Source organism: Ictalurus punctatus, chromosome 2, assembly GCF_001660625.3.
Source record: "Ictalurus punctatus breed USDA103 chromosome 2, Coco_2.0, whole genome shotgun sequence".
Lineage (NCBI taxonomy): Eukaryota > Metazoa > Chordata > Actinopteri > Siluriformes > Ictaluridae > Ictalurus > Ictalurus punctatus.
In genome coordinates, this window is record NC_030417.2 from 6,037,729 (window position 1) to 6,051,002 (window position 13,274).

The window sequence follows — 13,274 nt, forward strand, 5'->3', positions numbered from 1 at the left end:
CGCAGGTTTTTGGACTGGGGGAGGAAACAATAATAAATAGTTGTATTGTCATACTGATTTTATCTAACATGCAACATTATTGCACTAGTTTGTTTCCTAAACCTGTCAGGTGCACTAAATAACACACACACACACACACACACACACACACACACACACACACACACACACACACACACACACACACCATGAAGAAGCCACGAGGTGGCAGCAATCACACAATTGCTGGTCTGTATGCTTACCTCTTATCTCCTCATGTGATTGTCTGTCATCCCACATATGAACATTTCAGGACCATAACCACTGCAGTCAAAGTAACATCTATTTATGTCTGCTTACACACTGTTGCCATGACAACTTGCCATGGTAGGCCGGTCCTAGCCACGTTTTAAGAGTGGAGTAGTGGAATGATTGTGTTTATGTACGGGGAGACACACACAGACACACACACACACACACACACACACACACACACACACACAAACACACGCACGCTATAGTCTGTGTCTGCATATGAAATGATGTGATGCTATTTTCCACAGTGATTAAGGCAGCTAAACAAAATGTATAATTAACAGATGAAAAGTACTGAGAGAAGTACTGTGAGAGAGAGATAGAGATAGGGAGAGAGAGAGAGAGAGAGGGAGAGAGAGAGGGAGAGCATGGACATGACAGAACAATTGAACACACATGTGGCTTTGGGAGGAATAAAAGAAATGGGGAGCATGACAGAGAGAGAGAGAGAGAGAGAGAGAGAGAGAGAGAGAGAGGGGTTGGGGGAGAGAGGGATTTACATCTGAGAGGAGGGGGTAATGACACAGTCAGTTACAAAGTGGCACACGCATGCTCTCTCTCTCTCTCTCTCACACACACACACACACACACACACACACACACACACACAAGAGAGGCATCGGTCAGACACACTCGGGAGGCATCAGTCAGTCCGTCAGACACTAATGAGGAATGAAACAAATCAAACGGATCCCTGTCTGCCTCTCTGTGTATGACCCACGGTAAGAACAAAAACAAACTTGTTCAATTAAAAAATATATACTTGGTGTTTTCTACCTCTCTGTGAACTCCTGAACTCCTGAACTCCTCTTGGGACCAACTTTGGTCTTGTCATTTCTGTTCGATTTTGGTCTCTTTTCCAATTCCCTGAGCCTTTGGATCCTTTCAGTAGGCCTGTAACAGTTTTTTTTTTTTTTTCTCTGCCCCGCTTCATTTTTAGGCAACGGAAGGCTATTGATTTAATGAGTTGGATCTAGAATGATCTAGAATGATGACTTCAGTGCTGTATACAAAAACATGTAGAACTTTGAGAAGGTTTACAAGATTCTTCTGGAACGATGTGAAATTGACTCCTTGAATGATAAGAACGTACAAGACCTACATACAATATTTCTTATAGTTTCGTTCTGAAAACAGGAAAAAGATCAATCGAAAAAGTAAGTTCAGAGAAGACTCTGCTCTGTCACACATGTCTGTAACTTCTTAGATTTATCTCTTATGATATAGCCAATAAAACTTCTTAAACTGTATGAAAATCAGGTCTTATATATCACTGTTTGTCAATGTATTAATTATTAGTATTAATATTTGTTTAAGTTTCCCTATCAGATGATCAGGAATAATGAATCATATCATGATATCTCACAAGTGTTTTTTTTTAAATATTTATTTATTGTATTTTTTTATTGAAGAACAATTGCTGGAAATAATAATAATAATAAAACAATAATCTGACCCACTATAGGCACAAAATACTCACAAGCCTAGAAGAACACATTTGTTAGGTGTTGTTCATGTAAACCTTTATCAAGAAATAAAACCACAACTAATACAATGTTTGCTGTTGTTTAGTTAGACATTATACAATTGAGACCGCTACGATGATTACACATGCATTGTATGCCATATTAAAGGGTGTTTCACACTGATGATCTCATCAGAGTTAGATAGATAGATAGATAGATAGATAGATAGATAGATAGATAGACGAAATGCAGTTTAGCACCTATCAGAAGTGCAAATAGTATCATTCCGCAAATTAACAAGTGCAGGTTGAATATATATATATATATATATATATATATATATATATATATATATATATATATATATATATATATATATATACACACTAAATAAATGATATTATATGACATAACTCTATATTGCACTTACACACACACACACACACACACACACACACACACACACACACACACACACACACACACACATATATATATATATATATATATATATATATATATATATAGTAAATAAATAAATAACATATCCTTGTTATGGGCAGTCAACACGTGCAGTAGCCATTGAGTAGAATAGTATGAATGATAAATACACTATGTTGTAATAGAAATAAATAAATAAATAAATATAGCGTAGTCGTAAATATATGTAAGAGATATGTACATTGTATATACAAGAGAACCCAGCTTATTTATGCATAATATTCTGTGCAATGTATATACAGATATATAAAAGATAACTTAGGATATACAGTATATTTTACACATAATACAGATTATGCAGAATGCCGTGTTTTAGGTGTATAAACTTCCCAAACTCATGGAAATTAAAGCAATGTGCAGAAATGTATGACTATTAATTCTCATGTATTCCAAACCTTCGCAATATCCTATATCACATCATTATAGAATGTTTAGATAAAATTGTTCAGAAGGGTTTTTTTTTTTATTAGTATTATTTTTATTTCGTCTGTCTGAATTAAGATTAGATTTAAACCAGGTACCAGGGATTAGATGTAAACCTTTCCCAGTAATCTGAAGATTTATTCCTTCTGACATGGATAGCAACAGTTACTCATATTCTGATTGGCTTCAGGCATGTTCAAGATTTATACATATATCAGCTGCCCCTGATGTTTGAATGTAGTTCACTATACAACACGATGACCAATAACATGCTATATATAGTAGATTCTGCATAAAAAGGTTTTGAATTGAAAGGACCGAATTACTGAACATGTACACAAGCACACGGTGCTAACAACATGCAGGACCTCTGAGTATTTTATAGACTGACATCTATAAAAAGTGATTCATCATGGTCATACTTATTTAACGCACCAGATTTGAATCCATTCCCTACAAAACCATATATTTCCCATAGTGAGACAGGACGCTAATATTGTGCTATAGTGTCGTTCAATGAACATTATTAGCATATTCCAAATAAATTCTGTAATAAAGTCAGAGTTTTGTTACCATTTACAATGCCTATCTCTCTGGCATAATGAGGCACTCGCATGAATAGAGACTGCATGGGTCTACAGTGGATGGGTCATTTCTTTCATGCTGCTTTTGACCTCTCGACCCAAGGCTTACTGATGTTATCTTTACTTCATTTCCTGCCATAACATGATGAGAGCTTTTAGAGAAAACTTTGCCAGATTTGAGACAACAGCTAGAGGTTGGGTACCGCTAGAAAGGAACTAAGCGGAACTAAGTTTAACGTCATCATCCGGATTTCCTGAAATAGCCCCACAGGAGGTCTCACTTAGTTCATGAACATAATCGTGACTGGATACTTACCGTGTTTGCAGGTATCATTAACGCTTGTTTGTTTTATGTTGGTGTGATGTGTTCATTTAGCTTTTGGTTGAATTTTACATAAATCTTCTTCAGTACCGAAACAATCCGACACTTTCAGAATAGATAGATAGATTGATAGATTGATTGATTGCCTGATTTGATTGATTACCCTGACAGATCAAAACAACTCTACAGGGTGTGTAAATTTGTATATGTTTTCGTATTTAAATAAACTGAATCTTTTCAATTTGATATCTGGTTACTCACAGCTCCAGAATCCCTGGTTCCCTTACTGGAGTTTCGTATGTTCTCCCAGTGTTTTCATGGGTTTCCTTTGGGTTCTCTGGTTTCCTCCCACTGTCCAAAAACACACAGGTAGGTGGATTGGCTACAATAAAATTGCCCATAGGTGTGAATGTACTGTATGTGCGCATGGTTCGCTCCCAAGGATTGGAGTACCATCTTGGGGAAATTCCTCCATCTTACTCCCAATGTTCTCGGGATAGTCTCTGAATCAAACATGACCCCGAACGGGATAATACAGTTACTGAAGTATGAATGAATGATGATATCTGGTCCAATATTGCATAGTTCTGTATTAGTTTTACTATCTAATCACAAGTGACGCGTATTTTATCAGCACAATGCTAACATTCACTCACCAGCACTGCGTAGAACAAATAGTATAAGGGTATTTACTATATATAGTAAGTACAATATCACTTCGTCACTTTGCATTGTTGTAGTTTTGGAAATGGATATCGTACACACAAAAACATCTTCATATTATATGGGGGCAGTGGTGGCTCTGGGTTACACATCAGAAGGTTGGGGGTTCAAGCACCAGCACCACCAAGCTGCCACTGTTGGGCTTTTGAGCAAAGCTTTTAAGCTAGGGGGGTCGTATAATGGCTGACCCTGCACTCTGACCCCCAACATCCTAACAAGCTGGTATATGCTAAGAATTTCACTGTGCTGTAAAGTATATGTGACAAATAAAGGCTTCTTCTTCTTCAAAATGATACCATGCTGACTATTGATACATCCATTTCTGACAGGATGATGAGGTGACACAGAAGGTCCGCTGTACAAGGAAGCAACAAAGCCCCAATGCAAGTTTCACATAAGAACACGCCTCCTGGTTTTGGCCAATCAGGGATCTAAATAAGAAGCATCACTGCTGATCCCAACCAGGGCATTGGACCACTAACTGAATCTCAGTCTGAGAGTGAAAGGAGCAACACTAAATACGTCTTAGGAAACCTGCTACACCCAAAACTCTCCAGTTGTATTAGCAATTGGTGGCTATGTCATCGCCTTCCATCCCTCTTCCCCCATTGCCCCCTAGCCCCCTGGCCATGGAGTACTTAAACGATTTCGACCTGCTCAAGTTTGAGGCAAAAGCTGACTCTCCTCCCCCTCCTCCACCATGCTCATATCCAAAAGCAGTCCAGCAACAGGACCCCTCATCATCCCCCTATGTGGTTCGACCTCCTTCGGATTCCAGCCTCAGTTCCAGCCCCTACACCTCTCTACCTCCCTCGCCAACCCTCAGTGATGCTCATCCGCTTCCATCTGCCTCTTCTTCCTCCTCCTCTTCGATATCCATCCCTCTCTCTATCTCTGCCAGCTATGTCTCTGGATTAAGTTCCACCTCGCAAGGGAATCTGGACTGCAGCCCTGCACCTGGTGTCCCAGGCCAGTGTCCAAACCCCACGTCTTTGGAAGATCTGTTCTGGTTGGCAGCAATCCAGCAGCAGTTTGGAGGGGATGCTTCTCTCCTAGAGGCCTTAGGAGGAACACCAGAGAGAGGTGACAGAGACAGGGGGGTCGTTGGGGGATTTCTGGGGTGTGAAGATGCAGTGGAGGTGCTACTCAACTCGGCTGCCACTGCTGTGAGCTCACAGGTGCAGTCTGTGTTTTTGTGTGTTAGTAGGTGTTCTCTGGTAGGTGGTAGGTGTGTGTGGGCGGATGGGCAATGGCTTGCATGTCTTTTTCTGAGGGCTGATAGAGAGAGAGTGTGTATTTTTGAGAGGCACTGAGTGTGAGATGAAATGGAGAGATGTTCATTTGCATAAGTTTTAAGTGTTTAAAATGTCAAATTGGCGGCACACTAAAATCTCTACTGAGATCTCTTACTTTCTTCCTTTCTCTCCATCCATCATTTTTTCTCTCCTTCCCGCTCTCAGTTCCCAGTTCTATCTCAGAGCTCTGGGAGTAGTAATCTGGGAGACTCAAGCAGTGAGAGTGGAGGTGATGTAAAGGCCTCGGAACTATGTCACCGTCCTCTCCTCTTTGTTTCCTCTGGCCCTCCGTCTCTCCATAATGGCAATCCAGCACAAGGCACGTACCACCAGCCCTCAAGCCCTTCAACCCGCCATCATAACCCGCAGCATCATCATCATCATCACCATCATCCCTATCATCTCATTAACAGTCATCACAGTCACCATCATCATCAGCTCCAAGCTAGCCAGGTAATAAGCCAGGAGCTTATACCGATGTGTTGAACTGTTGTATTGCATGGTTATATCTAAAGAAAAAAAAAAAGAACCTCCTAGTTTACTGTTATCATGAAATCAGGTGATGAAAGCTTCTGAAGTCACGTTAGTTTATGTTTCAAATGTAAACTTTATCCACCTTTTTGAATCCTTTCCAAAGATTATACTGCTTGTGCTTGCGTTAAACTTTTGGGAGATTGTGTAGTTCTCATGATAAAAAAAACAACAACAAAGAATCGGTGTCAATGTTGAAGAGGGATGTAAAGATCCTGAAATGTAATATTAATGGTTTGCAAGACTTAATCAAGCAACATCTGTACCACTAGTGGTGCTCCAAGAAAATTTTCAGTGAGGTGGCCAGACAAGGTGACTGGAAACTGCCATCAACAAGTAAGCTAGCTAACTAGCTAACTATATTACCAAGTTATACCCTGTATGCATACTGTAGCAGTGCCCATACTTCATTTACGTTTACACAGTGGGCCAAATTTAATGTTCTCCTGATCCACTTACAGAGAATGAGAACGGTGGTAGTCCCTTGATGCACTAGTGTTAGCAAGATAGTTAGCTAAATCATCTGAAGCAGCTTTTTAGGTGTCATTATTTTCAGCCGTCGTTACAATGTGGTCTGGTCTGAGTGTGTGTGTGTGTGTGTGCGTGTGTGTGTGTGTGTGTGATGTTGTATGTACCAATGTGTGCATTTGTATCAAAGCTGAGACGCTGTTCTGAGATGTATGAGGTTGAATGTGGAACAGGTCTCTGAGATTAGCATAATATCTGCTATTATTGTTTTGTAATCCTGATCACTGTCACTTGCACTCTGTCAGGCAGATTATAGATTATAAACACACGCATGTCTGTTTGCATGCTTGTGACATGGCTCACGACATAACGAACATGCGCCAGCAACATACACGTGGACGCCTCATGGCATCATTCCACATTATACTGTACATATGTAGCTTGGGTAATAATGATTTTTTAATCACCAGACATATCATGACACTATTGATACACCTTACCGTATACAATGTGTGAATGGGAAAATTAGTTCCAATCAAAGTATTCCCTTATTACTAATATCGGTATGACTGGATCCGCAATCATAACAAGGACATTATTAACATTAACATAATGTATTAACATATTATGACTACTAAGAGACCACATGCACTAGGCATGAACTATTTATACAATGTTGAATTCTCAAATCGGATTGGTCAGTAGGTGTTGTATAATTTCTCTAACAGCAGATAGACCCGTTGCCATTTAAATCACAGTTTTATATTAACGTGCGTGTTCTAATCTAATGCGTTATCATTTCTATATATATATATAACTATCTCTATATATAACTCATTTAGAGGAACTTGCACGAGAGATTTATGTGGCTCTAAACAAGGTGTTGTCATAGAATAAAAATAATCAATAATAATTAACTGTTGATATAGTGAAGCTTTCTATAACGAGGTGTTTATTTAACATTTATAGAAGGAGTCTCCAGTTTCAGTACTTTGTAACAGTTAGTACATTTTCTGAGATGATATGAATGAGAGTGTTGCAGTTACTCTGTAACCTGAGAAGCTGCAGGTTTGGGTGTTTTTTTTTTGTTTGTTTGTTTTGTCTTATTAATTTCAAGAGAAAGAATAATGAGATGTCTGGTGAGCTACATGTTTATAGTGTTTATATATCACTATTGATGAAAGGAAATCATTTATCTTGGGAATTTCCACAACGTTGAAAATGGTTAAAAGAACGACGCGTCAATAATGAAAGAGTTAAACAAGTGTAAGTGTGAAATGATTGTGGTGTAAGAGGAATATAACCCTTTGAGGCCAGGCCACGTCATACCAACAACCTCATTGATTATGATAATGATAATGAGTCTTTATTTATCACATATACATATGCACAGTGAAATTGTTTTCTTCGCATACCCCAGCATGTCAGGAAGTTGGGGTCAGAGTGCAGGGTCAGCAATGATACAGCACACCTGGAGTAGAGAGGGTTAAGGGCCTTGCTCAAGGGCCCAACAGTGGCAGCTTGGCAGTGCTGAGGCTTGAACCTCCGACCTTCCATCCCCAAGCCGCCACTGATTATTTTCCTATAACAGCACTTCCAGTTTGTGTTTTATTTTTAACTTGTTGCATTATCCTCCCTCCTTTAGTCTGGGTTGGACGAGCGGTTTTCAGACGAGCAGCTCGTCAGTCTGTCTGTGCGCGAGCTGAACAGGCACCTGCGTGGTGTGAGTAAAGACGAGGTGGTGCGTCTGAAGCAAAAACGCCGCACCCTGAAGAACCGAGGTTATGCTCAGTCCTGTCGTTACAAACGACTGCAGCATCGACATGCACTCGAGTCTGAGAAACACATCCTCACACAGCAGGTACACACACACACACACACACACACACATGTATGCACAAATATATGTACACTACATTCCAAGACATTCACAAAATCTATACAAGCGCAATGTTTCCATTTTACACTATGCATATTGAAAAGAAGCATGGGCATGATGACACTTGAGCATTTGAGTATGCGCTGGAAGAGAGCTCTCAGTAGAGCCCATTTGTAACCTATTCACTATCAGTTCATATTTATAAACGTACATAGAGAAAATGCGCCTCTAATAATCCGCAGCTGCCAGCTGAATGCAATCGTGAATGCCAAGAGTTTTCCTCTTACATAAGTGTTTTTCAAATGAACTCTCTCCATCCCTCTCTTCCCCCCTCCCTTTTCATCATTGTACATCTCTTTCTGTTTCTCTCTCTCCCTCCCTCCATCTCTAATATAATCTCCCTTCTCTGTATCTCTCTCCCTGCCTCCACCTTTTTCATATTTTCTCTCTCACTATTTTCTCTCATCTTCTATCTACCTCCCTATCTCTTTCTCTCATTTCGTCGCCGTCTCGTCTCACTCTCTATCGTCCTTCCTCTCGCTCTGTCTGTCCTTCATTCTATCTCAATATCTTCATTTCTCCATGCCTCGCACTCTTTCGAACCTACTTCCTCTATGCTTTCTGTTCCTTTTTTTTTTTTTTTTAAATCTTTCTTTCTGGCCTTTTTGAATCCTCTGATTTTGTGTCTCTTTTTCATTTATCATTTCTCTCACTCCGTCTTGGTCTCTCGCTCTACTTTCCTGTACCGTATTCTTCTCCAAAATCTCATAACTCTCGTAAGTGTTCTTATATCTCTTTTTCCCTCTCTCTCTCTCTCTCTCTCTCTCTCTCTCTCTCTCTCCAATTCTTCCTCCATCTTTCTTCCATGTTTCACTCACACCCACTCTCACCATTACCCCTCTCTAGCTGGAGCAGCTGCAGTGTGAGCTGTCCCGTGTTTTAAGAGAACGAGACGCCTACAAGGCTCGTTACGAGAAGCTTGTTAACTCCAGCGAGGCCCAGCCCACTCAGACCAACAACCCACCTTCCCCTCCTACAGACTATTTCCTCTGAAAGGAAAGCAGGACTCCAAACTGCCAAACTGAAAGAAGAGAAACGGGCTACGTCACCGGGCCACCTAAGCTATCAGAAAAAAAACATTGCAAAGACATGATGGGACACTAGATAAGGTGCTCGATTGTGAAAGATTCTATTTAACCAAAGCTAGTCGAATCTGAGTGTTAAAGTCGGGGGTTTCGCCAAAGCCCTATATAGTCACTTTGCCAGGACTTCACTTGCTGCTGCTGCTGGACAACGGTTTTGGTTTGATCACTGGGAGGTTCACAGGAGCAGAAATAATTAGCTGTTTTTCGATTGCTTTTTCAAAATTTTGTATGCACAAGCATAAATCTAGGGAAAGAAAAATAACAGGAGATCTGTGTGGCAATTATAGACATCAGACATTCTCCTCAGATACAGAGCTGAGTGTCCAACTTAATGAGTTTTCCTGTGTGCCACAGCTCTGAACTGACTGAATAAGGTCATTTTCCAACTTATAATTGTAACTTAGATTTTAAAGTATAAATTGCTGCTATATAACCAGCACTGTGTCTGAAATCACTCCCTCAGCCCCCTCCCCCCCCCCCCCCCCCCCCCCCCCCACCAACCCGGTTGACTACATGGGGCGACAGTAAAGACTGTTAACAAATTACCTTGCAAACTGACACAACAAAAATAAAAAGAAGTATTAAAAGTGATATATTTTTTTTTTGTATTAAAATATATAATTTAAATCACTACCTGTTGGGCTTAGTTGTCATTAACACCCCCCCCACTCCCCACCCCCTTCACCACATTATTATTCCTTTACGACAAGCAAAACTTTAGCTAAAACCGCTCAGCTTTGTGCGGAAATAGTGTGCTTTGGGCGTACACTGGATTTGTAGTGCACTATGGGTACGAATATAAGTTAACTACCCAAGGAATATCATGTATCAAGTGAGAATTGGGATAACACTGGAATAACAGTGCACTGTTTATGGTGAATAGGGAACACTATGGTTACTCATTTCATCCTTTTAAGTTATAAGTATAAACGACGGATTGGATGGGACTGTGACAAATGAAAGGAAAAGACAGTGGCCTTTTTCCACTGTGGGAGATTTAATTTTCTTTTTCTCCCTGCATGGTTTGTTTCCAGTTGTGCACTTAGAGAGATGAGTCACTCTCAAACCAATACAAAGTTCTTCTGACTAATCACCTTTATCCCATGATAAAGCATTTCTATCTTGATGGGGAATGGACTATTCCAGGATGACTCCGCCCCCATTCACAAGGCATGAGGGCCCACTGAATGGTTTATTGAGGATGAAAATGATGCCCATTATATGCTATGGCTTTAATAGTCACCAGATCTCAACTTAATCAAACACTTAGGGAGATTTTAGAGTGATGAGTTAGAGAGTACTCTAAACCACCGTCGTTAAAACACCAACTGGAGGGATATCTTTTGGAAGAAAGGTGTTCACTCGTACAGTATCCCTCACAAAAACCAAAAAAAAGATCAGGCGAAGTTTCTGACAGGAGTGGAACTTCATCTGCCTCAAGGTTCGGCATGTTGTGCAGGTTTCTCTGAGATGCTTTTCTACTCATCACGGCTGTAAAGAGTGGTTATTTGAGTTACTGTAGCCTTCCTGTCAGCTCAAATCAGTCTGGACAGCTCAAATCTCCTTGGACGTCTCTCATTAACAAGGCATCCCACACACAGAACTTATTCTAAGTGGATAGTTTTTTGTTTGCTTGCTTGTTTTCTCTAGAGACTCTTGGGCGATTTCTGATCCGTAGTTTCTGGAATACTTAAACCAGCCCCTTTGGCACCAACAACCATACAACAGTCACTGAGATATTACATTGGATGATAAGTTATACATTAATTATACACAGTATCTCTCTTACAGTTTTCACATTTGGTGGTTTGCTTCTGCAGTTTTTCCACTGGACCTGGAGCACCCAATTCTTGCATAATCAACCACATTTGAAGCGATTAATTTCTTTTTCTTTAGTTCTTTTTTTGTGTGTGGAAATATTCCATGCAGTGTTATATTCTGATCTCATTTATACAGTACAAAAAAAAGGGGGGGCAAAAACATGTCGCATGTTATAACACCATATTTGTCACTATATACAATTGTGCTCATAAATTTACATACCCCTTGCAGAATTTGCAAAATGTTCATAATTGTAAAAAAATCAAATAAAATAAGAGGAATCATTAAAATTGCATGACGTTTTTTATTTAGCACTGTCCTGAATATCCTATTTCACATATCAGATATTTACATATAATCCACAAGACACAATAATAACTGAATTTACACAAACGAACCAGTTCAAAAGTTTACACACGCTTGATTATTAATCCTGTGTGTCGTTACCTGGATGACCAGCGACTGTGTTTATGTTTTATGAGAGTTGTTCACGTGTCCCTTGTTTATCCTGAGCAGTTAAACTGCCCACTGTTCTTCAGAAAAATCCTCCAGGTCCTACACATTCTTTACATTTCCAGCATCTTCTGCATATTTGACTCCTTTCCAACAGCGACTATATGATGTTCAGATCCATCTTTTCACACTGAGGACGACTGAGGGACTCGTACACGATTATTACGAAAGGTGCAAACGTTCACTGATTCTCAAGAAGGCGACACAATACATTAAGAGCCGGGGGGTGTAAACAGGATGATTGTTGTAAATTGTTCATTTTTTTAAAATATCTTATTTTTTTCATTTAGTACTGCCCTTGAGAAGATATTTACATGCTTCCCAGAAGACAAAATAACAACAAAGCGTATGTAAACTTTCTTACTGGTTCATTTGTGTAAATTCAGTTAGTATTGTGTCTTGGAAACATTTATTATGTGAAATAGCCTATTCAGGGTAGAACTAAATAAACAACAAAATGCAATTTTACTGAGTCCTCTTATGCTACTTTGCAACATTTTGCAGATTCTGCAAGGTGTGTGTAAATTTATGAACACAACTGTATTCAGGTATAAAATCTGCTGCCATGTTATTGTTCCATTATTCCATCACGAAGGAATTCCTAGCTGCTTTTATTGTGTGAATTTGTCTGTGAATAGTACGGGGATCGAGGGGTTTTGAGTGATTGTCAGTGAATTAAAATAAATACTGTTTGTTAAAGAGTGTAACTTTTTTTCCTTTTTTTTTTTTTTTTGTCCTAAACTGATTTCAAAGAAACTGAAACCTCCGAATACACAGAGCTGGACACTGTGGGTTATTGATGTGTGTTGTTTTGTTTTGTTTTTAAATGACTAAGTGATATGCAGAGACATATAATAAGACTTGGTACATTGGTACATTACCATAATTATTTATGCATAACAAATCATCTGAGGAACTTTAATCTAGACTTTTCTTTTTGAGTCTGTAAGTAAATAATATTGGTTCTCCTATTTATTCATTTACACTCTTTATTATTACTATTATTATTATTATTATTATTTTCTGATTATTTATGTGATCATTTGCTGGTTTCTCATTTCATTGAGTGTGTGTTTTATTTATTTTATAGGTTAAGTGTTGGTTTATGCTGTAGTGGTGACATAAAGAGTATTTGACAATTGCTCTATTATGATTACTCGTATACCGGCAATAAAGACAAAGCAGAGCGCAGAACACATTTCTATTCGATCACTTTTATTACTCAGATATATTCAATGTGTCTTAAATAAATGAATTTTGAGTAACCTCTTGTGTATTTAATCTTCTTTCATTCTTAACCGTTGAAAAT

At 39.1% G+C, this 13,274-nt stretch overlaps 1 protein-coding gene across 1 annotated transcript; it reads left to right on the forward strand.

The window, feature by feature from the left end:
• The first annotated feature begins 4,665 nt into the window (after window positions 1–4,665).
• Window positions 4,666–9,656, forward strand: nrl (neural retina leucine zipper). The gene is made up of 3 exons (XM_053685660.1): window positions 4,666–4,981; window positions 8,253–8,468; window positions 9,393–9,656. The coding sequence occupies exons 1-3, from the start codon at window positions 4,892–4,894 to the stop codon at window positions 9,537–9,539; spliced, it is 453 nt and encodes a 150-aa protein (XP_053541635.1). The 5' UTR covers window positions 4,666–4,891; the 3' UTR covers window positions 9,540–9,656.
• The last annotated feature ends 3,618 nt before the right edge of the window (window positions 9,657–13,274 follow it).